Source organism: Camarhynchus parvulus, chromosome 17 (genome assembly GCF_901933205.1).
Source record: "Camarhynchus parvulus chromosome 17, STF_HiC, whole genome shotgun sequence".
Taxonomy (NCBI): Eukaryota; Metazoa; Chordata; class Aves; order Passeriformes; family Thraupidae; genus Camarhynchus; species Camarhynchus parvulus.
In genome coordinates, this window is record NC_044587.1 from 8,933,324 (window position 1) to 8,957,902 (window position 24,579).

The 24,579-nt window shown below is 52.0% G+C and overlaps 1 protein-coding gene across 1 annotated transcript in view; it reads right to left on the minus strand.

Moving 5' to 3' along the window:
- LOC115911036 (collagen alpha-1(I) chain-like) overlaps positions 1-24,579 on the minus strand; it is a 93,118-nt gene that overhangs the window by 31,757 nt on the left and 36,782 nt on the right. Inside the window, 10 exon segments of the mRNA XM_030961703.1 lie at positions 458-565; positions 1,997-2,050; positions 2,713-2,766; positions 2,884-2,922; positions 6,581-6,700; positions 7,687-7,731; positions 12,397-12,534; positions 12,536-12,717; positions 12,788-13,037; positions 23,578-23,619. Coding sequence (XP_030817563.1) covers positions 458-565; positions 1,997-2,050; positions 2,713-2,766; positions 2,884-2,922; positions 6,581-6,700; positions 7,687-7,731; positions 12,397-12,534; positions 12,536-12,717; positions 12,788-13,037; positions 23,578-23,619 — 1,032 coding nt within the window.

Consider the following 24,579-nt stretch of genomic DNA (forward strand, 5'->3'; position numbering starts at 1 on the left):
CAGCAGCCCAGCCCTGCTGCTCAGACCCACCACACCCAGGAGCTGCAGCTCTGGATATCCCAGCCCTTAATGCCCATGTGGGATGCCCCACAACCCTTTTACTCCTGTCAAACCTAAACCTCGAGGCACTAATCCAGGCCTGCCTGGTTTGGGGGCTGAGGAGAAATATCCTAAAGGAGGCAAGAGAAGGAAGAGCAGCTTTAGGAACTCCCTGTCTCCTTTGAATCCTTTCTTCCCGAGGTGGGACGGTGGGGTAACTCTAAGAAGGGGTTAAGTCTTCAATCTTTGGCTTACAAGAGCAATGTTTTTATAAACTATTAGAGTTTGAGTAGTTTATTCTCTAGGGCGGCCGCAAGGGGGAATCAAACTAGGATGATTGTGAAGCAGAGCCTGGGGTTTGAAGCTCCAGCTCCCCCTGATCCTGAGCCTCCCCTGGCCCTGCCTGCCCACGGCTCACCTGCTCCCCTGGCAGCCCCCAGGGCCCAGGTTTGCCATCCAAGCCAGGGAAACCATCAGAGCCAGGGTATCCCACACGTCCTGGCAAGCCCTGCAGCCCGGGTTCCCCCTGGGGAGAGAAATCCAAGCATGGAAAATGAAAATACCCACATTATGAAAGCAATAAAGGAAACTCTGAGCTCTGCCTGCCTCTGGAGCTCAGGCAGAGCTCTGTGCATCCAGGGGCAGGTGGATCTTTCCAGGTTCTCCACCAAATCCCTGGGATAGCTGGAACCAGGGGTTGTACAGCAGGAGGCAACACGGAGGGCAGGGAGGAAGAAATGCAGTGAGAGAAGGTGGAGTGAAAGCTCCTGTATCAGCTCCTGCCTCAAAGCCATTCCTGCTCCTGTGCCACGGGCAGGGCTCAGAGCAGATCCCCTCAAGGATCCACCACCAGCTAAAGCTTCCCCTTGGCTCCTGAACCATTCCTGGTCCTGTCCTATGTGCAGGGATCCCACAGGGAGCTGAGCTGGGATAGCCCAGGGGAGATGAACCCTCATGGAGGGGCACAGGCAGAGCTCACCCATCCCATGCAGAGCTGGGGGTGGTTCTAGAGGGTGACAAAAGGGCTTTGGGATGGTGTAGGAGCGTTGGGGGGTAGGACGGTGGGGATAGATGGAAATGAGAGATCTCTGAGCCAGGTCAGGAACTTGGGGTTTATTGCAAAGGGCCTGGGTGCAGGGCCCTGCTGGGAGCTGCCAGCCACAGCTCAGAGCAGGCCTGAGAAAAGAGAGGGGGAGAGAGGATGAGAGGGTGAGAGAGTAAGAGGGGTAAGAGAGCGAGGTTCCCATTACAATACCATAAATCTTCTTCTGTGCTGAATATTCTGATTCTCACTAACCAATCTAGTACAAGATACAAATCCTATAGCATTTACATACAGCCTATAAGAATCATTACATTACCACACTGTGTTACATTTTAAACCCTACAAACTCCTCTTTGGGCCCCTTCTGCCAAGCTGTAGGGTCTGCTCTGACCCTTGGGCCTGTCTGCAAGCAGAGGGTGTTGTTCCATCAAAAGGGGATCACCTTCAGTCTGGCCACACCATTGTTTTCCAGTTGTTCAGTAACTGAGGGATCTCAAAGCTGCTTTCATTTCAATCTCACTTATAGTTTCCATATTCTCAAAATCTTTAGCCAGGCAATCATATTTATAAGGCTTTCCTGTTTCATCTTCCCCAACAGGATGGCATCACCTGGAGGTGTGCAGCGCCCAGAGGGGCAGTGCTGAGCTGTGTCTGAGCCATCCCTGGGGCTGCAGCACAAGAGGAGCAGCAGGAGAATGACTCTGAGCAGAGCCATCCCTGCCTGGCACAGCAGGGAGGGGACCAGGACATGGATCCATCACTCCAAACCAGGCACAGCATCCCCAAACTGTCCCCAAGCCCATCACCACCCTCCCTCACCCTGATCCAAGCGGGGCAGGGGTGCAGAGGGTGCCAGGGCAGCCCTGAGGGCACCCTGGGCCTGTCCCAGGTGTCCCCAGAGCCCTCACTCACCGGGTACCCCCGCTGGCCTTTGTCCCCCGGCTCTCCCGGTGCTCCGCAGGGTCCCTGTGCACAAACAGGGACTGGGTCCCCCAGGTGTCCCCCCAGCCTGCCCCGAGCCCTGAGGGGGCTGGCAGGACAGGCAGCAACGCCCAGAGGGGACCTTGGGAAGGGCAGAGTGGGAGAATTCACATCCCTGGCACCCCCACCATGCCCAGGGCAGGTTTGGAGTCAGCAGCAGATCCATTTCTCCACTGCTTTGGCTCCTGATGGGATTTCAGGACAGGGAATTTGGCCCTTTTCTTCTGCCTTACGGCCAGATGTGGGGAGAAGCATCACCCAGCAATGCCAAGACAGTGGGCACGGGGCTGAGACCCCCACACAAATCCCACCCCAGCCCTCCCCTGCCTTGTTTTTGTGCCTCTGGGAGGGACCCACGTGGTCCCTTCCCCAAAAACAAGGGCTGGAACCTGATGCCCCAGGAAAAGCAGCCAGCCCTGCTCAGCTGGCAGAGCTGAGGGCTGCCAGGACAGCCCTGGGAGTTGGATATCAAACATCCTGGGTTTCAGGGGGAAGCAGACATGAAATCCATTAGGCTGCTTTGAAACCCAACCCCAAAGCCCCTAATTACAGCCTGAGTGCTTGGGGACACCCACCCTGAAAGTGTCCCCAGGGCAGCCAGGGTGGCAGCAAGGCCACCAAAGGGACAGCAGGGCTTTTGTACTTACAGGTGCTCCTGTTTTCCCAGGATGTCCTGGGGGCCCAGGAGCTCCAGGTTTTCTCTGGATTTAAAAAACAAAAAACAAACATTGGTAAAACCCATCAAGTGGTTGGAGCAAGGAGAACTCAGCTGCCAACGAGGAAAAATCCAAACTCAAAGTGAGCAAAGCAGCACTCACCGGCCAGCCCGCGTGCAGGAGTTGGTAAAATGATGATTGCTGGAAGAAAAATGAGGGAGAAAAAGCAAAATGTTAAAAAAAAAATCCCAAATCCCTTTTTGTTTGCTTTAAGGATGTTCTCCTTGTCTTGGGAAGATGCAGCAATGAACCACTCCTTTAATTAATTAATTCATTTCAGATCCTGTGCATGCAAGGCATGGGAGGAAGGACAAGCTGAGGATAACTGTAGGAACTACTTCAGTAGAAAATTTGGCAGAGAGCTCAATTCTCCTGGGTGTGGTGAAATTCAGCTCCTCCATGGGTGCCCTGCAGCCCTGGGACACCAGAAATGTTTGGGATATGGAAAGGTCAGAAGCGTGGTGGTGGTGGTGAGCACAGGGAGTGCCAGGTTTTAAATGAAATCAGCTGGTTTGACCCTGCAGGCTACTCCAGGTGGGGAAGCTCCTCCAGCCTCTGGAAAAGCCAGAGGAGCAGATGCCAAGGAGGTTTTCTCCTCTTGCTGCTCCCAGCAGCCAAATCCTGGATGAACTTCCAATTTTTCCAAAGACCAGATGAGGGGAAACACCCACCTGCAAAGGCCCAGAGTGGATTAATCCCATCCCAACCAGGTAATCCCATCCCATTTCCAAAGCAGCAAAAAGACCCTGAGACCACCTGGTGCAGCCTCCTCTCTGCACACTTCCAAGCCAGGTTTTCCCAAATTTTGGGAGGTGTCCAGGAAATAAAATGTCCATCTCCAGCTACCAGCAGCACAGGGAGGCAAACCCCATCTTTCCTCCTCCTCCTCCTCCTCCTCCTTCCCATGGTGACCCCAGACCTGCAGTCCAGGCAGCTCCTCCAAATCCTGGCTCACATCAATGGCTAAAAAACCCCTTTGCTTATCCATCATCCCAATCCCAGGCTGCTGGAGGGGCAGCATTCCTCTGTTCTCCCCAATTTCAACCTCGAGGGCACTGGGAAACCCCTCCTGTCCCCTGCCCCAGGATCTGTCCCCCACTAGCAGTGGGGAGAGAGGGGAAAACCCAAGGAATTTATGAAGGGAAATAAACACAGGGCTTTGAACAGCTGGGAATATTCCTAGCAGTGAGCAGCACCCTGGGGGCAGGTGATGGGGGGCATCCCTGCTCCTTCCAGGCTGATCCCAAATTGATTTCCCTGGGTGAAGGGGTGCAGCCCCTGGCAGCACCGTGTTCCTCCTGTCCTGCCAAGTTCTCATTTCCCTCAAAATCCACTCCTAAAACCTCTCTGGAGGAGGCTGGAGCACGGCCAACGCTTTTGCCTTGTCTCAGGAATCAGTGAACTCAGGACAGGATATTATTTCATCCAGCCTTTGACAAAGAGGGGAGACAAAATCCCACGTGAGACTCGGATTTCAGAGCAGCAGATGCCAGGGAAGGGCAGAGCAGTAAATGGGCTCTGCAATTCCAGCAGGGACTGTCAGAGCTCTGCTGCTGCTGCTGCTGCTGCAGCTCTGCGAGGGGGAAACAGCACAAGGGGAGGGGAGGGAGGGGGAAACAGCCATGGGGAGCTGTGCTCCTGGAGAGCTCCAGCCTGGGAGCAGGGCAGGGGAGCCCTTCAGGGCACAGGGACCCTTCAGGGCACAGGGACCCTTCAGCAGCCCTGGGGGGAGCAGCTCAGGCCTGGCAGAGCAGCTTTGGCTGCCCACCCTGTGCCACCTTCTGCAGTCACCCCACGGCCATCCTCACCCTGTGCCACTCTCTGCAGCCACCCCATGGTGACTGCATGTCACCCTGTGCCACCCCCGCCATGGCAGATGCCAACCCTGCAGCAGCAGCACATCCCTAACAATTCCCTCTTTTTCTCAAGGATCAGTTTTTCCTTTCCCCCTGAGGTTCCCAGGCAGCACTGCCCAGCCTGAGCTCCTGTTTTTGAAGGACACAAGCAAAGCAGTCTGCTGCAGCAGATTGAGCTCTCCAACAACTGTGGGAGCCCCAGCTCTCCTTCCCAGGGCTCTGGGACTTCCCCACTGCTGGAGCCATCTCCACAACAAGCCAGCAGCAGTTCCTGTCCTCCAGAGACAACTTCTTGGCAAAGCCCACATCTGTCAGCACACGGGGAACACAAACACAGCACAGGGGCTGGGACCACGGCGGCCTTGAGCTGCTTTTCCTTCATTCCTGTTCACAAACAAAGGGAAGGGAGAGGCTGGGAGCAGCACAGCAGCCACAGCAGCTCTGGGACAGCCACCACACCCCCAGCCCATCCTCCTGCAGTGTCCCTGAGCCTGAGGGGCGCCTCCCCTGCCCTGCTTTTCCATGGGCTGAGCCAACACAAACCCCAGCATACCCCAAATCCCCCAAACTGCAGGGATCTGCTCTATGGGGGAAACACCACCCCAAACCACAGGGATCTGCTTCTTGGGAACAGAACTGCCCCAAACCACAGGGATCTGCTGCTTGGGAACAGAACTGCCCCAAACCACAGGGATCTGCTTCTTGGGAACAGAACTGCCCCAAACCACAGGGATCTGCTGCTTGGAACAGCATGACCCCAGACCACAGGGATCTTCTCCATGCTCCCCAAACCACAGGGATCTGGTCCAGGGGGCCAAACCACAGGGATCTGCTCCTTGGGAACAGCAATGCCTCAAACCCCAGGGATCTGCTCCTTGGGGCAGCACCCCAAACCAAAGGGATCTGCTCCTTGCTCCCCAAACCACAGGGACTGGATCTTTGGGAGCAGCAGCACCCCAACCACAGGGATCTGCTCCTTGGAACAACACCACCCCAAACCACAGAGCTGTGGGGGCTGCCAGCCCCATCCCCAGAGCAGCCAGTTCCAGCCCAGCCTTATCTCAGCTGAGATTAGCAAATCCCAGCCCAGGGCTCTGCGTTTTCCTGCTGCCGCCGGCGGCACCGCCGGGGTCACAGGGCCACAGACACAATGGGGAACAGACACAATGGGGCACAGACACAATGGGGCACAGACACAATGGGGAACAGATATAATGGGGCACAGACACAATGGGGCACAGACACAATGGGGCACAGACACAATGGGGCACAGACACAATGGGCACAGACACAATGGGCACAGACACAATGGCCTGGGTGGCTTTGGGGTGGCCCAGGGCCCCCCCAGCAGACACTGCCCTTCCCTGAGATGGGCACAGGGCCAGCACTGTGGGGACAGGGCCAGCACAGAGCCCAGGGGACAGGGGACAGCACAGAGCCCAGGGAGAGGGGACAGCACAGATGTCCTGGTGAGTCACAGGGGACAGAAGGACAGGGTACACGCTGATCCCATCCCACCCACAGAGCCACCCCCAGTGAGCTGCACCTCCCTCCTCTGCATGGCGCCTCTGCCTCCACCTCCCACCCAACACTGAGGAATCTCAGTTACAGCAAATACTTCCTGCCATCCCATCCCAGATCCCATCCCCATCCCAGATCCCATCCCATCCTATCCCATCCCAGATCCCATCAGATCCCATCCCCATCCCAGATCCCATCCCATGGATCCTATCCCATGGATCCCATCCCATCCCATCCTATCCCATTGATCCCATCCCATCCTATCCCAGATCCCATCCCAGATCCCATCCCAGATCCCATCCCATCCCATCACAGGTTCCATCCCATCGCAGGTTCCATCCCATCCCAGATCCCACCCCAGGGATGCAGGGAGCTGCAGGGGAGCTGTGAGTGCAGCACTGCCCACCATGGCTGTAACTCACCATGAAGGACTGCCAGTCCTCCCTGGAGTTCCTCCAGAGGACGATGCTGGGGACACCGGGGGTGCCAGCAGGGCCAGGGTCACCTGGAGGGCCCGTCCTGCCCATGGCCCCCGGGTACCCCTGCAGGGACAGGAGACAAGGGCAGCTCCTTAAAACCAGCAGGGATTTGGGCCCCAGCACAGCTGGACACTGAGCCAGGGGCTGGGCAGGGAGGGCAGGGCAGCCTGGGGCTGCAGGACAAATGTCCCTGCAGGGACTCCATGGGTATGAACTGCGCTGGGCTGTGGGACACAGCAGTGCCCCCCTCCAGGTGACCTGAGCTGAAGCTGCTCCATCTCCCACTGAGAGCTCAAAGGGAAGAGAGCAGCTGGTGCAGGCAGCTCAGTCACGGAATCAGAAAATATCCTGAGCTGGAAGGGACCCCAAAGATCATCAAATCCATCCCTGTCCCTGCCCAGACCCCCCAGCAACCCCACCCTGTCCATCCCTGGCAGCGCTGTCCAAAGGCTCCTGGAGCTCTGGCAGCCTCGGGGCCGTGCCCATTCCCTGGGCAGCCTGGGCAGTGCCAGCACCCTCTGGGGGAAGAACCTTGCCCTGAGCTCAGCCTGAGCTGCCCTGGCCCAGCCCCAGCCGTGCCCTGGCTCCTGTCCCTGTCCCAGAGCAGAGATGGGAGCTGTCCCTCGGGAGGAGCTGCAGCCCCGGGGAGCTCTGCCCTCACTCTGCTGCAGCTGAACAACCCCAGAGCCCTCAGCTGCTCCTCACAGCCCCTCCAGACCCTTCCCTTCTTCCTCTGAACCCTCTCTAACAACTCAATGTCATTTTTTATATTGCGGTGCCCAAAACTGCCCCACAACTCAAGCCTGGCTTAATCCTGAGCCTGGGCTTAAAGTACCAACTAAACCAAGCTCCTTCCTCTTCCAAACCCACAGACAGGGCCACCACCCTGCAGCTTCAGGAACTCTCACTGCCCTCTGGATGAAAAACCCCCAAACCAACCCCCCCCAAAAAAACCAAAAACCACACAACAAAAAGCCAACCCAAACCACCAGTGGTGTTTGCCCCAGACCCTCCACCCCACACCCTCCGCTCTTTTTGTGGGTGCTCACTTTGTCTCCTTTGGGTCCCACCAGTCCCCGTTGGCCAGGACAGCCCTGAAAGGCAAAGGAGCAGAGCTGTGATCCCAAAGGGAGATCCCACAGTGACTGAGCTGTGACCCCAAAGGGAAATCCCACAGTGACTGACCCCAAAGGAAATCCCACAGTGACTGAGCTGTGACCCCAAAGGAAGATCCCACAGTGACTGAGCAACTAGGCCCACAGCCCCAGGGAAGCAGGGACTGAAATGGCTGATTCAGAGCAAACCAGCAGCTTCCAGTCCCCAAGAAATACCCCAAAAACCAGTGTGGGGTGGGAAGAGCCCCCTGGCACCAGCAGCTGAACTGTGCCACCCTGAGTAACCACAGAAACACCCCAGAGCAGGCAGAGGAGCAGGAGAACATCTCCTGACACCATGGGGAGGACAGGCAATGTGTTAGGGAAAAAAAAAACCCTAAAGTTGAATCATCTCCACACCCCAGTAGGTGTTTGGACAAGGACAGAAATATCTGCTGCTTTTAACGGGTGGGAGATGTGATCTGGGTAAAAATGGCACATTTTGGTCAAGGGCCGACCCACCTCAGGGCAGAACCAGGCAGGTGGGAGATCCTGGCCTTTTGGGGTGACAGCAATTTCTGCTGCAGCTCTGACAGCTTCAGTTCCAGACACCAGCTCTGTTCTGAGCCTGAAGGTCACCAGGTCTGAGCCCACAGAGCTCCAGGGCTCAGTTCCTCTCCCTGGGCCCCCCAGGAGCAGCAACAGGACAAGGGAAGGCTGCCAGGCTGGGGACACATCTTATGGCTCTCAGTGCCACCACTGAGCTCCAGTCCTACACAGAATTCCAGCCTGGTTTGGGCTGGAGGGGACCTTAAAGCTCATCCAGTGCCACCCCTGCCATGGCAGGGACACCTCCCACTGTCCCAGGCTGCTCCAAAACTGTCCCTTGGCCACTCTGGTGTCACCTGGAACTGGGCAGTGCCCACCCCAAGGGCTCCTGCCCCTTGTTCTAGGATGGTTTGGGTCAAAAGGGACCTTAAATCCCATCCAGTGCCACCCCTGCCATGGCAGGGACACCTCCCACTGTCCCAGGCTGCTCCCAGCCCTGTCCAGCCTGGCCTTGGGCACTGCCAGGGATCCAGGGGCAGCCCCAGCTGCTCTGGGCACCCTGTGCCAGGGCCTGCCCACCCTCAAAGAAAATATTATTTCCTAATATCCCACCTAAACCTGCTCTTTTCCCATGCTGTTTTTCCAAGCTGTTTTTCCTGCTCTTTCCCCACTCCCCTTCTCCTGTCCCTCCATGCCCTCAAGAGCCTTTCCCATCTTTCCTGTCAGCTCCCCAGCTCCCAAAGCTGGGCTGGAGCTCTGGCACCTTTCCTTAGGGTTTTTCCTCCTGAGAAGCTGAGAGGCCTCAGGAACAAAATATAAACAATGATTATCTGCTGCTGTGGAATGCAACAGGTGCATCTGTGATTGGTCTCATGTGGTTGTTTCTAATTAATGGCCAATCACAGTCAGCTGGCTCGGACAGAGAGTCCAAGCCACAAGCTTTTGTTATAATTCTTTCCTATTCTATTCTTAGCTAGCCTGTGACCGTGTTCACAGGGGTCCCAGGATGAGGGAAGAGACGAGGATCTGACTCCATGTTTCAGAAGGCTTGATTTATTATTTTATGATATATATTACATTAAAACTATACTAAAAGAATAGAAGAAAGGATTTAATTAGAAGGCTAGCTAAGAATAGAATAGCAAAGAATTATAACAAAAGCTTGTGGCTTGGACTCTCTGTCCGAGCCAGCTGACTGTGATTGGCCATTAATTAGAAACAACCACATGAGACCAATCACAGATGCACCTGTTGCATTCCACAGCAGCAGATAATCATTGTTTATATTTTGTTCCTGAGGCCTCTCAGCTTCTCAGGAGGAAAAACCCTAAGGAAAGGATTTTTCATAAAACATGTCTGTGACACTAGCCTTCTGATGAAATCCTTTCTTCTATTCTTTTAGTATCATTTTAACGTAATTTATATCATAAAATAATAAATCAAGCCTTCTGAAACATGGAGTCAGATCCTCATCCTCAGACCCCTGTGAACACGGTCACAGCTCCCCTGGCTGGGTCCCTCCTGCAGGCTGACAGCAGGGCTGTCACACCTCGTGACGTTTCCTCTGCTCTTGGGATATTTTTTCAGCCTCCAGCATCTGTTCCTTTTGCCATTTTCTTCTATTTTTGCAGGCAAGAGAGATGGCTTGAGGGGGAAGTTAGCAGGCCTAAATTTAAACCAAGCCTGGCTCAGGGATGACGGGTTTAGTGCCAGGTCCCTCAAGCAGAGCCATGGAATGGGCCCTGCAGGGCCCCCCAGCCCCAGGCAGAGCCCACAGCTTCCACTGGGATGGAAGGAAAGGGGAAGAGAAGGTGCCCAGGGTCACTTGGATGGGGAAATAAAATAAAATTTTCTAAAGAAATTGTTGAGAAAATAAAGCCAAATGAGGGGAATAATTTTGACAGGATAAACAAACATGGAAAAATATTTAAAACCATTTTTCAGCTACTTCTCAATGAAGAGAAGACTCCTCTAAAGCTTTTTCTATTTCAAGTTTACCTTTTTTTTTTTACAATTTTCCTTTTTTCCATCCTCAATGAAGATGTGACTCCTCTAAACATTTCTCTAGTCTAAATTTACCTTTTTTTTTTTTTTCTAGATTTCCCTTTTTTCATCCTCTACAACAACTGAATGACTTGCAAAACAGTCAGAACTTATTACAAGATAAATTCAGTGCTCTGCTTTGATCCTGGCATCAATTTGGGGGTGGAGAAGCCCAAACCAACGCAGCCAGCTGGGTCCATGGGTGGGTGCAGGGGTTTGTGTGGGGACTGGAGGAGATGGCTTGGTACCCTCTGATCCCCTCAGCCTAATTCTGGGCTGGACTAGTGTGAAATAAAACCCCACAGTGAGATTAAATGATTTCAGACCACCTCTAGAGTAAGGAGGACAAGGCAATCACCTTCTCTCCAGTGAAGTTTTTCCAGGAATATTAAAAACCTTTTCAAAAGGTTAATGCACAGCCCCACTGTGCCTGCATGGGGAGGGTTCCCCATCCTGGAGAAGGTTTCCCCACCCTGGAGAAGGTTTCCCACTCTGGAGAATGTTTTCCACCCTGGGGAAGTTTCTCCATCCCAGGGAAGGTTGCCCATCCTGGAGAAGTTTCTCCCCACTGTGGAGAATGTTTCCCACCCTGGAGAAGGTTTCCCATCCTGAGGCAGGTTTCCCACCCTAGGGAAGTTTTCCCACTCTGGAGGAGTTTCTCCATCCTGGAGAAGTTTCATCATCCTGGAGAACATTTCCCCATCCTCGGGAACATTTCCCACCCTGGAGAAGGTTCCCCATCCTGGGGAAGTTTCTCCATCCTGGGGAATATTTCCCAATCCCGGGGAACATTTCCCCACCCTGGAGAAGATTCTCCACCCTGGAGAATGTTTTCCACCCTGGAGAAGGTTCCCCATCCCAAGGAAGGTTTCCCACTCTGGAGAAGTTTCCCACCCTGGAGATGATTTCCCATCCTGGGGAATGTTTCCCACTCTGGAGAAGTTTCTCCAACCTGGAGAAGTTTCCCCACCCTGGAGAAGTCTCCCATCCTAAGGAAGTTTCCCTACCCTGTGGAAGGTTTCCCACCTTGGGGAAGTTTCTCCATCCTGGGGAACATTTCTCATCCCGCAGAAGGTTCCCCACCCTGGAGAAGGTTCCCCACCCTGGAGAAGGTTCCCCACCCTGGAGAAGGTTCCTCATTCTGAAGGTTCCCCACCCTGGGGAACGTTTCCCATGCTGGAAAAAGTTCCTATCCTGTGGAAAGTTCCCCATCCTGGAGAAGGTTTCTCACCCTGTGGAAGGTTCCCCATCCAGGAGAAGGTTTCCCATCCTGGAGAATTCTCCCCACTGTGGAGAATGTTTCCCACCCTGGAGAAGGTTTCCCATCCTGAGGCAGGTTTCCCCCCTAGAAGTTTTCCCACTCTGGAGGGTTTCTCCATCCTGGAGAAGTTTCATCATCCTGGAGAACATTTCCCCATCCTCGGGAACATTTCCCACCTAAAGGTTCCTATCCTGGGGAGTTTCTCCATCCTGGGGAATATTTCCCAATCCCGATCCCCACCCTGGAGAAGATTCTCCACCCTGGAGAATTTTTCCACCCTGATCCCATCCCAAGGAAGGTTCCCACTCTGGAGAAGTCTATCCTGGAGAAGTTTCCCACCCTGGAGATGATTTCCATCTGGGGATGTTTCCCTGGAGATATAATGGAGAAGTTTCCCCACCCTGGAGAAGTCTCCCATCCTAAGGAAGTTTCCCTCCCTCTGTTTTCATGGGGGCCTTGACACGAATTCATGGGTTCCCCACCCTATTCCCCTGAGAGGTTCCTCATTTGGGTACTGGACTTTCCCTTGTTTTTGGTCTCCTCAGGAAAGGTTCCCCCCTGGAGAGTTCCTTGCATTATGGGGGTCCCTTTTCACCCTGCCCTGGAGAAGGTTTCTCACCCTGTGGAAGTTTCCCCATCCTGGGGAAGGTTTCCCATCCTGGAGAATGTTTTCCACCCTGGAGAAGGTTTCCCATCCCACAGAAGGTTCCCCATCCTATAGAAGTTTCCCCACCCTGGAGAAGCCTTCCCTGTGCAGTGTCCCCACCCCAGCAGCCCTTCCCCACCACTCCCCTCCCTCTCCCTGCACTCACCGGCAGCCCCGGTGGTCCTGGCAGCCCTGGTGGCCCTGGCTTCACCACACAGCCCCGCTGTGCCACCCCCAATCCAGGATGTCCTGCTCCAGGAGGAGGTTCTGGGCCACCCAGCCCTGCCCCTGCCCTGAGGGGACCTTTGGGGACGTTTCCTTTGGGAGCAGCCCCCCGATGAGCAGGGGGGGACTCCTTGGGGAAGGGTTTGCCGGGCAGGAGCTGCCGTGCCCGCAGCCCCCGACAGCTTCTCCGTGGTGATGTTCTCCTCCTGGGGCTCTGAGCCATGCTCCTTCTTGGCTGCTCGAGGGGGCTTGATGGAGGCTCCTGGGTGGAGGAAGCACCGTCAGAATCCCAGGAACTGTGATGGAGAAAAGGAGGAAAATCGTGGGCTCACCTGAGGTTCTCCTGAGCGCTGGCCTGCTGGGGCCAGTGATTTTATTGTAGGTGGAGTTCAGCAGCTCAAAGCCTTCATCCTCGATGGAAAGGCTGCCCTCCTCCTCCTCCTCATCCTCAGTTGGTGGCATCTCGTGAGCAGACAGGGAAGCCAGGGCACTCCCATCAGGCTGGAGGTTGAGGATCCCTTTGGTGTCCTCCCATGGCCAAGGTGGCCCCAGGGCCAACTCTGAACTGGTGAGTCTGGAGTCCTGAAAAAGGAGAAGGGAAAAAATGAAGTTTGAAGGGTTCACTTACTTTTTCACTCTTTACTGCCCAGGGAGGTGGTGGAGCCACCATGGAATGACTGGATGTGGCACTGAGTGCTCTGCTCTGGGTAACATGGTGGGGATCGGTCACAGGCTGGACTCGATGGCCTTGGAGGTCATTGCCAACCTTAATGATTCCATAATTCCTCATTTCCCACATGCAGAAATGCTGCTGGGGGAGCAGTGCAGGGCACAGCTTGCGAGCACCAGGCAGGAGCCCTCAAATTCTGGGACGGTTCATTGAGCAGGACACTGCACCCACCTGCAAACCAAAACTCACCTTCCACCAGGGACACCTAGGCACCCTGTGCCAGGGCCTGCACACCTCCCAGTTTTTGGCATCAATTCTCCTCCCACCGAGCCACCTCTGTGCCATGCACAGATCTGATATCTGGGTTATCAAAGTCATCCTTTCCAGGTTGGTTTTTTTGCTTTCCTGTTGCACAAATGCTCATGGTGCTCACAACAGGCACCAGAGCTTTAGGATTTTATCATCAATCTGAGAAATAATAAATTAGGATTGGAAAATCATTTCCCCTGGCCTGTCAGTATTTTCCTAAAAAAGGAAGGGCTGGTACTGAAGGAAGCCTGGGGGTCTGGGCATGGCCAGGCACTGCCACCACTTCCCACAACAGGAGATGGGCCATGCATGCCTGGAGAAAACTGGGAAGAGTGGGAAACAGAGAGAATAAACACCACTGATGAAGAGCTGCCCTCGAAGGCTGTCCCACCATGGGAGACAGCTCTGTTATCCTTTCTTAGGTTGTTTTTATAGAATCCCAGAATGGTTTGGGTTGGAAGAAACCTTAAAGCCCATCCAGTGCCACCCCTGCCATGGCAGGGACACCTCCCACTGTCCCAGGTGCTCCCAGCCCTGCCCAGCCTGGCCTTGGGCACTGCCAGGGATCCAGGGGCAGCCCCAGCTGCTCTGGGCACCCTGTGCCAGGGCCTGCCCACCCTGCCAGGGAACAATTCCCAATTCCCAATATCCCATCCAGCCCTGCCCTCTGGCAGTGGGAGCCATTCCCTGTGTCCTGTCCCTCCATCCCTTGTCCCCAGTCCCTGTCCAGCTCTCCTGGAGCCCCTTCAGGCTCTGCAATGGCTCTGAGCTGTCCCCAGAGCCCACAGCCCAATGACAGAAATCCAATCTGGAGAGCAATCACTGAAGAGTTACAGCAGATGTATAAAGTGACAGCAGGGATCAATGTGTCCCCTCAGCCTCTGGATTCTGCTGTTCCTGCACACCCCAAGGTTCCTGGTGCTCTCCTGGGGGAGTGGCGCCAGCAGGTCAGAGGAGCTCAGAGCCCCCACCACACAAATTCCCACTGGAGCAGCTGCAAACCTCTGAGGGCTGGGAGGGGGAGACAGCACAAGGCCAGGAGGAGACTCCTGGATGCTTGCACCAATTTAATTCAAGGCAGCGACTTGCACAGGGCTCTCTCTGACCTCTGCTGTCACGTTGAATGGTCCCTGCAGGTCTCAAGGGCTCTGTCAGCCCAGCAACCTCCAGCAGAGCCCAGGCACTGCCCTTGGAGAGGGGAAAACTGCAACGCTGGGAGAAATATCCACACTCAACACCCGAACACTGACTGTGGAAAAGGAATGAAACTTCGGAGTTCCTGCATTTCAAAATCCCACCAGCACCACTCAAAGCATCTCAGGCTGGGCTGGTGGGTGTGCAGGTCCTGGAGCTGCTCTCCTGGAGGAGCTGCAGCATTTCCAGCAGCCCCCATGGCCATCAGCTCTGCCTGGAGCCTGCTCTGTGCTCCCACCAGGCTCCACGGGGACATGGCACCGGGAGTTGGTGGCACCAGCCCTGCCTGGAGCTGCTCCATGCTCCCACCAGGCTCCATGGGGACATGGCACTGGGAGTTGGTGGCACCAGCCCTGCCTGGAGCCTGATCCACGGTCCCCTTTGCCTCCATGGGGACATGGGCAGTGTGTGGCACCTGGAGCTGGTGGCACCAGCCCTGCCTGGTGTCTCCTGGTGCAGGAGCTGCTCGAGGAAGCAGCTGAGAGGAGTCACTAGAGGGAGATGCAGCCCCACGCTTGCCTTGCAGGGCTGAAGAGCCCTTCCCATCCTTCTCCCCACATTCCATGGGCTGAGCCCTCACCCGGCTCCCATTCTGGGCAAGAGGTTTTACAGTGAGAGCCAGAGAGAAGTTTGATCGGAGGATCCACATTCACCCCTGGAAGAATTTCCTACCAAGGTCGTTGACACAGAAACCAAGAAAGAAAGAAGGAGAAATAAGAGAAACCTGTTCCAATGAGCACTTTGTTTGTTTCTGTGACCAATGAGTGAAGTGTAAACGGATGAGTTTGTAAGAATGTATAAAAAGCATGCAGGCTAGAATAAAAACAGTTTGAAGCCTTCTGAAAATGGAGTGTGTTGCTTTGTGTCGTCTCCATCTCAACCATGACACCATTCTGCTCCGCGCCATTGCCCTGGGAGCAGCAAGCAGGAAAAACAACAATTTCTCAGCCAGAAGGGATGATCCTTCAGGTGAGAAGCCAATGGGCCAAGCCCCATTTGGGGTGACCCCAGGAGGCAGAGGAGCTCCAAAGGCAGCAGGAGCTGCTGAAGCTTTGACTGCTGCCATCACACTGGAGATTTCCAAGCTCTTCCCATCCTAAATGCAGGAGAAAAGGGAAATTTTCACTTTTAAATGTTCAGCTTTTAGGTTTGAAGAGATTCTTTTGTAAACACCTGAAGTGGGGAGCTGAAAAAAAAATTCGAAATAAAGAATTTTTCTTTCAGAAATTATACCATGAAGCAGCACAGTTTTGATGTTACATTTTTGTGCTTTGGGGAGTTTCTGATTAAAAGCAGGTCTTGAAACACATCTTTAATGATAAAAAAAATAAAAATCAATGTATTTCAGCTTCCCAACTTGATCTGTATTTCTCCCTCCAACCAATTTTTCTCGTTTTGATCCAAAGTGGTAATTTCCTTAAAACACATCTTGCAATCCCCAGGACTGGAAAGTTTCAACTACAGCAACTTGGTGCCTCATTTTGTACACCTTGAAGTGGCAAATGAATGGAAGACAGCAGCACCTCTCTGCTCCACAGGGCTGGCAGATCAACCCCAGGGGCAACAACAGCCAGAAATCAAAAACCCAGCTCCTCAAAGGACAGCTACCTGTGGATAATAGCTGGCACATGGTGTCAGGGAATGGTTTGGGCTGGAAAAGACCTCAAATCCCATCTCACTCCACCCCTGGCAAGGGCAGGGACACTGTCAGGAGCCAGGACATCCCTCTGGCTGTCTGAGCAGCCAAGACCCCTGCCAGATGTCTCAGAGACCCTGGCACAGAGCCCAAAACACCTGTGGGTTTGATTATGACCCGTGGAGCAAATTACCAACCTTAGATGAAGATCTGCAAGCCACAACAGTTTAAGTAGAATGACAGTGAATTTATCACGGGGTGGAAAAGTAGATTTTGGGGTTTTTAGAATTGGGGTTCAGGGGGGCAAGATGGATGGAACTGGGCGTGTCCAGCCTTTCTCCTTGTTCTTCTTGGCCTCCATCTTCTGCTGTGCTGGTGGCACTTCTGGATTGGTTTAGAGTAGAAGCTCACTGTCTAACATGGGTGATAGGTATTGGAAAGTAATTGTAAATATTGTACATGCAGTTTTTAGTATAAAGACATAACACCACCCTGGGGGCGGTCAGTGTGCCTGTGTCTGTCCTGCTGAGCAGACCTTGGCTGGACAGGAGAAAGAATTTTATAGATAAGAAAGAATAAACAACCTTGAGACCGAGAAATGAAGAGCTCTGACTCCTTCTTCAAGCACTGGGCTGGGAAAAGAGTGTCGCAGACATTTCTTTTGTGAAAATCCTTTCTTAGGATTTTTCCTGCTGAAGCTGAGAGGTTTCAGCAATGAGATGTAAACAATGGTTATCTGCTGCTGTGGAATGCAACAAGTCCGTCTGGATTGGCCCATCTTGGATGTTTATATTTAATGGCCAATCAAGAACCGAGCTATCTCGGACAGAGTCTGAGAGAGCTGCTTTTGTTATCATTCTTTTCCTTTCTATTCTTAGCTTAACCTTCTGAGGAAACCTTTCCTTCTTTTCTTTTTAGTATAGTTATAATGTAGTATATATATCATAAAATAATAAGTCAAGCCTTCTGAACATGGAGTCAACGTTCTCGTCTCTTCCCTAACTCAAGAACCCTTGTGACCACTGTCACAAAAGAGACTTTCTAACTTTTCTTGGGGTCACTCTGACCAGCTAGAGATGCCAACAGGACACCTTCCATGGGCCAGGCTGCTCACATTTCCATGCAACTCAACCAGCAGGAGAGGAAAAGCGTGGTGAGAATTCCCAAATCTAATTAACCACGAGCTGAGAGGAGCTGCAGGAGCTGAAGTGCTCAGGTTCCCAAGAGGTGAGGCTGGTGCAGAGCAGCCCCACAGGATGTGCCAGCCTGGGAAGCCCAGTGGGAAGCCACATCCAGGCCTGGCAGCTGGCACTGGGAGCCCAGAATTCCCACGCAGTAAAGAAAAAAGGGGTTTTAATTCAACTTCAACACTTGACATGGGAAAGGTCCACTCTGGAAACTCCCATCTGGCAAGGCTCAGGGGAAAAGGGGCTCTAAGGAAAAATTACTGAGGCACAAGGCTGGATTATGTTGGTTTGTGTAAACACAACTAAAAGCCAAAATCAATAGAATCCATCCTTGCTCCTCCAAAGTGGCCAAATTTAGAGGGGAACCAGCTGAGAGGGACAAATTGGGAACAGCTCTGAAGCTGTCCAAAAGCGTGAGAGTCGAGTGAGGCATGTGGGGCTGAACTCCCAGAAATTCCAGCTGGGAGGTGGGGAAGGAGCCCAGATTGAAAGCAGCCATTAAGGATGACAAAACAGAAGGGAAAAAAGAAGGAATTGGCACGTGGCAAGCAAGGCAGGGTCTGTGATTCCCAGAAAATTGGATTAAAGCAGGAAAATAAAGGCAGGAGGAAGTGTCTGCCCCAGCCACACATTGGGTCCCCATTGTCACCTGCCACGTGGCACTGACACAACCACAGCAACCGCCTGGGAAGAGCTGGAGAACCCCAGCTCTGTCCACGCTTAGAAAATCCAGATGACATAACCAAATGGCAAGGAAATACTTCCCATTCCAGAGGTTTCTCAATCCCAGCCCCAGAAATTCACCCCAAAAGCATGAAAACCTCAGGCTCTCCCCAGGATGAGCACTGAATTCTCAGTTTGGCTCAGAGAGCTGGGGAAGCTCCAGGGGACTGGCTGGGAAAAGGCTTTGTGTTGTGCCAATATGGAATTTAAAAAAAGAAAGGCATAAAAAAGGCAAATGGGAAGCTTTGAGTAATTACAGACCTCTTCCCTCAAGCTGAGCCCAAGCAAAATAACAGAACAACTGATATGGGGCTCATTAATAAAGAAACCACAGATATGCAATTAATGCTATGGTTTTGGAAAGGGTTTCTAACTTGCTATCTTGCCTGAGGAGCCTAGCAGTGTTTTATTGACAAAGATAACGATGCTCCTGCACCTCTGGAGGGCTTTGCAGCTGGAGCCACGCTCCAAAACCTCCTCAGTGGCAAAGGGGTTAAAGCCCGGCTTGGAGCATCCCTGCTTCCAGTAGCCCAGACAACCAGAATAACATTCTGCCCTAATTTTCAGCTGGGTCAGGCTGGGTAAAACAGGGTTCAAAGCTCAGGGTCTTCTCCCAGGAAACAGATTTTTTTAATAGAAGCCTCTTCCATTCAACAGCCAAAGGTACAAGGTGATTCACTCAAGCTCAAGATCAGAGACAGACAATTTTAAACTATTTTTTCCAGCACTTTCTAGCATCAAGCCCCTAGAAGAGGCTACATCATAGAAAAATAAGTCAAAAAATCAAGGTTGGACTGATTTAAAGGAGGGATAAGTGCCAGGAAATGCCATGGGCTGTGGTGGAAGGGGATCCCAGGTCTGTACCTGAGGAGCTGCAGCAGCCACAGCAGGGCTCTGGAGGGGATAAACCCCTCCTGGATAAAACCCTCAGTGCTGGGCAGGGGCTGCAGCCCTGGGCATGGCCCCCTCCTCCTGCAGCTGCTCCAGGCCAGAGGGGCAGGAGCCTTTTATTCCATGGAAACAGGAGCAGCTCAGCACAGGGATCCCCCAGCCCACAGGGGCTGAAATGATTGCTCAGCAGCTTCCCATATCACACCTGGGTGCTGGATTTGGGAAAGGAATACACTAAAATAACAAATAATAAATAAAATAATAATAAAACCAATAAATAATAAAATAATTAGTTAAAATTTTTAGATTATTTTAATAAAATAAATAACCTAAATTATTTCTAGTCCCAGCTCCTAAAGGGGCTACAAGAAGTTTGGAGGGGGGCACATTTTACAAGAGTATGGAGTGATAGGACAAGGAAGAAACTGGAAGAGGTTTAGATGGAATATTGGGAATAAATTCTTGCCTGTGAAGGTGGAGAGAGGCTGGGATGAAATTCCCAGACAAGCTGTGGCTGGCCTAGATCCCAGCAAATGTCCCAGGCCTAGCTGGATGGGCTTGGAGCAGCCTGGGACAGTGGAAGGTGTCCCATGGGAACAGGATGGTTTTTATTTATGGATCCTTGAGAACCCTCAGCAATGCCCCACTTCCCAGGGGGATGTTTGGGACTCCCTGATGTCCTACGCTGTTGGGGAAGATGAAACAGGAAAGCCTTATCAATATGATTGTCTGGCTAAAGATTTTGAGAATATGGAAACTATAAGTGAGATTGAAATGAAAGCAGCTTTGAGATACCTCAGTTACTGAACAACTGGAAAACAATGGTATGGCCAGCTGAAGGCAATCCCCTTTTGATGGAACAACACCCTCTGCTTGCAGACAGGCCCAAGGGTCAGAGCAGACCCTGCTGGCTTGGCAGAAGGGGCCCAAAGAGGAGTTTTTAGGGTTTAAAATGTAACACAGGATGGTAATGTAGTGATTCTTATAGGCTGTATGTAAATGCTATAGGATTTGTATCTTGTACTAGATTGGTTAGTGAGAATTAGAATATTCAGCATTATTAGAATATTCAGAAGAAGATTTATTGTATTGTAACGGGAACCTTGATCTCTTACGCTTTTGCTCTCTTACCCTCTTACTCCCTTACCCTCTCATCCTCTCTCCCCCTCTCTTCTCTCAGCCTGCTCTGAGCTGTGCCTGGCAGCTCCCAGCAGGGCCCTGCACCCAGGCCCTTTGCAATAAACCCCAAGTTCCAGACCTGGCTGCAGAGATCTCTCATCTCCATCCCCACCGTCCTACCCCCCAACGCCCCTACATAGCAGGACACGAGACACTGGTGGGAAGAACAACACCCTGGGAATGTTCTGGAAAAGCTGATGAGCAACCAAGGCCTTGCTGCCACACTTCTGGCACGTGACAAGCCCTAAAAGTCAGCAAGGGCACAAAAGCTGCCCTCAGCTCATAAAATTACTGCCCCCAGCAGTAATTCCCACTAGAGGCTCCTCACAGCACCTCTCTTCCCAAAACAACATTTATTTTTATGTTTGAACAGGACAAACTCAGCAAAAGTTTGGAATTGAGCAGAGGGCTTGGGTTGGGTGGAACAGCACTTGGGTTTGGGATTAAAAACCTCTCGGGTTCAGCTCAATGGGGTCCTGCCATTGCATTTATCCCACAGTGGCTTTGTGGGACAATCAATTATCCAGAGATCTCATCCTACTGGAGAAACTGCATGATGAGTGTGGCCCAGCTCTCCTCACAGAGAGCAGCACAACTTCTCCCAGGATTTTTCCTGGGGAAGGCAGTGAGAAGTACAGAGAGAAGAAGAGAAAACAATTCTTATCTCTATTTGCTGCTCCTGTTGTTTGGCACGTGTGGAAAATGTTGTGGAGATTGTTTACCCAAAGTGATTTGTTTGCTGGACTCCAGTGAAGGTTGTTTGGATTCCTTGGCCAATTGGGTCAAAGCTGTGTCCTCAGTCATGAGTTTTTCTTTTAATGTTTTTTTTTCTTTTTTCATGTTTTTTTCTTTTCTTTTTCTTTAATATTTTTTAGTATAGTATCTTTTTAGTACATAATTTAGTATAGTATTAGTGTAATATAAAATAGCTTAATAAAGCAATTGTTGAACCTTCTGAATCACGGAGTCAGAGCACATTATTCCTCACATTGGGGTCACCCAGCATCATATCTGGGCATATCTGAGCATATCTGAGCTCTGCAGGGGCTGAGATATCAGAGCTATCAGGAACAACACCTCAAGATAAGGCCTGAGAGCAGGGAGACAGAGCTGGGCTCCAGCTGCCAGTCACATCCCCACAGGGATATTTGATGTTATCCCATCTTATCCAAGGAACCAGCAGCCCCAGAATCCAGGGAAACTGAAGGTGGAGGAAGGACAGTTCCCCCATGAGGGCTTGTCTGTGTTAGTGAGGACAGGCCAAGCCTAAGCCTTTTGTGATGGGTTTTAAAGCCCAGCACCAGGAGTATGTGCAAGTCCTGACTCCCACAGGCTCCAGGCTGCTCTGACTGGACAGGAAAGATGGAATTTTAGGACTGAGTGATCCTAAAGGAGTGATTCCCATACCAGCTGCACTCACTGGCAAACCCAAGCACGAGAGAACAGAAGTGCCACAACCCAACCAAGTGTTTCCACAGAGCTTTCACAGCATTTTCAAATCAAGCAGGTATTTCCCAACTAGTCTGCACTGCCCAAGAATTAAACCTGTGAAGTTTTGTCTCTGTGGGATTTCAGCTTTGACTGTTTGGTGAATGGCTTTAGGATCCCAGGTGAAGCTGCCTTGGAAAAGCCATTCAGTTCAGGAACCCTCCTGCTCACGTTTAGGACAGGCAGCCTAAGAGAAAACAAAATGCAGCAGAAGTGGCTCAACACCATCCATGTCCTAAAGATTGCTCAGAAATGGCAATTTATTCCTAAAACAAAACAAAACAAAACAAAACAAAAAACAAACCTGCCAAAAGGATTGGGCTGCAATTCAGGTATCACTGCCAGTGACAAACTCATCTATTGCCTCCCCCCATTACATCTTCCTCTGCCATCACCCTGAGCCTCCAGAATTATTTAGCTCTAATTAACAATTGAGGAATCCACCAATGTACTAATTTACTTCTAAATGAACAAAGGAACTAGAAAGCAGAGCTGTGGCCTGTGCCTGCAGCAGAGCTAGGGCTGCTCCTCATTACTCCCAGACTCCTTTTTTATTCCTAATAAATCTCAACGCCAAAGATTTCAAGGCGTCTCTGCTCCTTATTAAGTGCTTGAAAAATAAACTTGTCCCAAATCCAGAATATTGTTCGTTTTCCCCTGCAGACCCATGAATTTCACCACCTTCCTTGTTATGGCAACGTCTTGCCAGGGTCTGGAAGAACCCACAGGTGGGAATTACATCCCAAAGAGGATCCAGCAGGATGGCAGAGCCTTTCCATAAGTGGAGATGACCTTGATTAGTGCCCAGGAAAAGTGATTTTGCCACTTCATTACAAACCTACAGCACATCCCCCATAGCTGCTGAGCCCAGAGCAGAGGGATGGACCTGGCGGCCAAAGGCCACTTGGCCACTTCCAGTTTGGAATTATCCAGGTGGAGCCAGGCAGGGGAAGCCAGCTGAGAGAAGAGAGACTGTCCCCAAAGAGTTAACAGGCACCAGGAGGGTGAGGGGAATGAAGAACTCCAACTGTTCACACACACACAAATCTCAATCTGCATTTGGGTTTTCCCCTCAGGATGTGTTTGCGTGAACTCGAACAACAAAGCTTGGCTAAAAACCCCAAATAAAGCAGGAACATAAGGCCAGCCTCAGTCAGAGCACTCCCTCATGTCCCCAGCACATGCACAAGAGCTGGGGACACGCTCCAGGCTCCAGCTGGGGGACAGCAGCTCCAGCAAGGAGCTCAGCACCAGGAGCTGCAGTGGGACTGGGGGGCAGCCACCCCTCTCCCAGCCCCAGATCCCAGGAAGCCACACCAAGGAGGGCCCCCAAAGCACAACCACCCCTCCCAGAGAGAGCTCCAGCCCTTCCCAGCTCCCCAGTGACAGCAGGGAGGTGCTGGGGGTGCCTCCCCAGGCAGGCAGCACATCCCACTGTGGGCAGGAGCAGTGGGCATCCTGCTTTATCCCAAATCCTGCTGACCTCACCTCCTTCCCTGCAGGATAATCCAACCTGGCTCAGCTCCCAGGCAGATCCACAAATCCCCTGGGCAGGCATTGGCCTGATCCGCCTCATTCCCTGCCCCACCACCACCCCTCAGGCTCTGTGCAAACGCTCAGGAAGGTGAGCTGAGCACTCACCATGATCTCCACCAGCTCTGGGACATGGCAAGGAACCTTCAAACCATTAAAGAGAGAGCTTGCAGTAAAGAAAATAACACCAACAGCCAGGAAAATCATGATGAGTGGCATTGTCTGGGTATTTTGGCTTTGCCTTGTTGCTTATTAGAGACAGCCTGGGGGTGACAGCACGGGGACACAGGAAGGGCAGGGCAGGAGCCATACCTGAGTAGATGAATCCTGGATTTCATTGGTTTCCTTTGGCACCTGGAGAGTTGGAGAGAGAGAAGAGGGAAAATATCAGTGCCCAAGGACCAGCACTGCCTTCAGCACGTGTTTATTGCTGGCTCCAGGACGGAGGAACTGCCTCTGCTGGCGCAGAAAACATCCAGGGAATGCTCAGTGGGAGCCAATCCTTCCCTGCATCAGCAGGGAATGGCTTCTGATCAAACCCCTCAAGAGTTTGGGTGGGGTTTTTTTGCAGTTTCTGTTGATTTGGAAGCTCCTCGGTCCTGAGGAGGGCCTGTCACTGTTACATTTTTTGAAAAATCTTTTTGCCTGGGATTTTTTTCCTGAGAAGCTGAGAAGCTTTAGAGAAAGATGAAAACAATAATTATTTGATTTGCTTTTCTTGTGTTTTGCTGTTTTGGAATGTGTTTAAACATTGTTTACCAACAGGTGATTGTTTCATTAGTTTCTGGTGTGAATTGTTTTGATTCAATGGCCAATCAGGGCCAAGCTGTGTCAGGACTCTGGAGAGAGTCAGGAGTTTTCATTATTATCTTTTTAGCATTCTGTAAGTATCCTTTCTGTATTCTTTAGTATAGTATAGTATTCTTTAATATAATATAGTAACATAAAATAATAAATTAGCCTTCTGAGAACATGGAGTCAGATTCATCATTCCTTCCAACAATGGGGGGCCCAGAAAACACAACAAGGGCCAGCAAGGGATGGGAACTGGGGGGTCCCACCTGCAGGCAATTTATTGATGCTTAAAGTGAAATTTTCTGCTCCTCTCTGGGATAAGACCCCAGAGCCATTTATGGAAGAGTTCCAGAGCTCAGGACAATTAGAGGTTTCATTTTGGGATGACCAGGGGCTGCACTGGCCACTCCTCTGTCCCCCAGAGCAGGAGGTGACCAGCTCTGTGTCACACTCCGCCAGCTCCACACTCCTCAATCCCTCATCAGCAGGGCTTGCCCACAAACCCTCCTCTTCAAATCA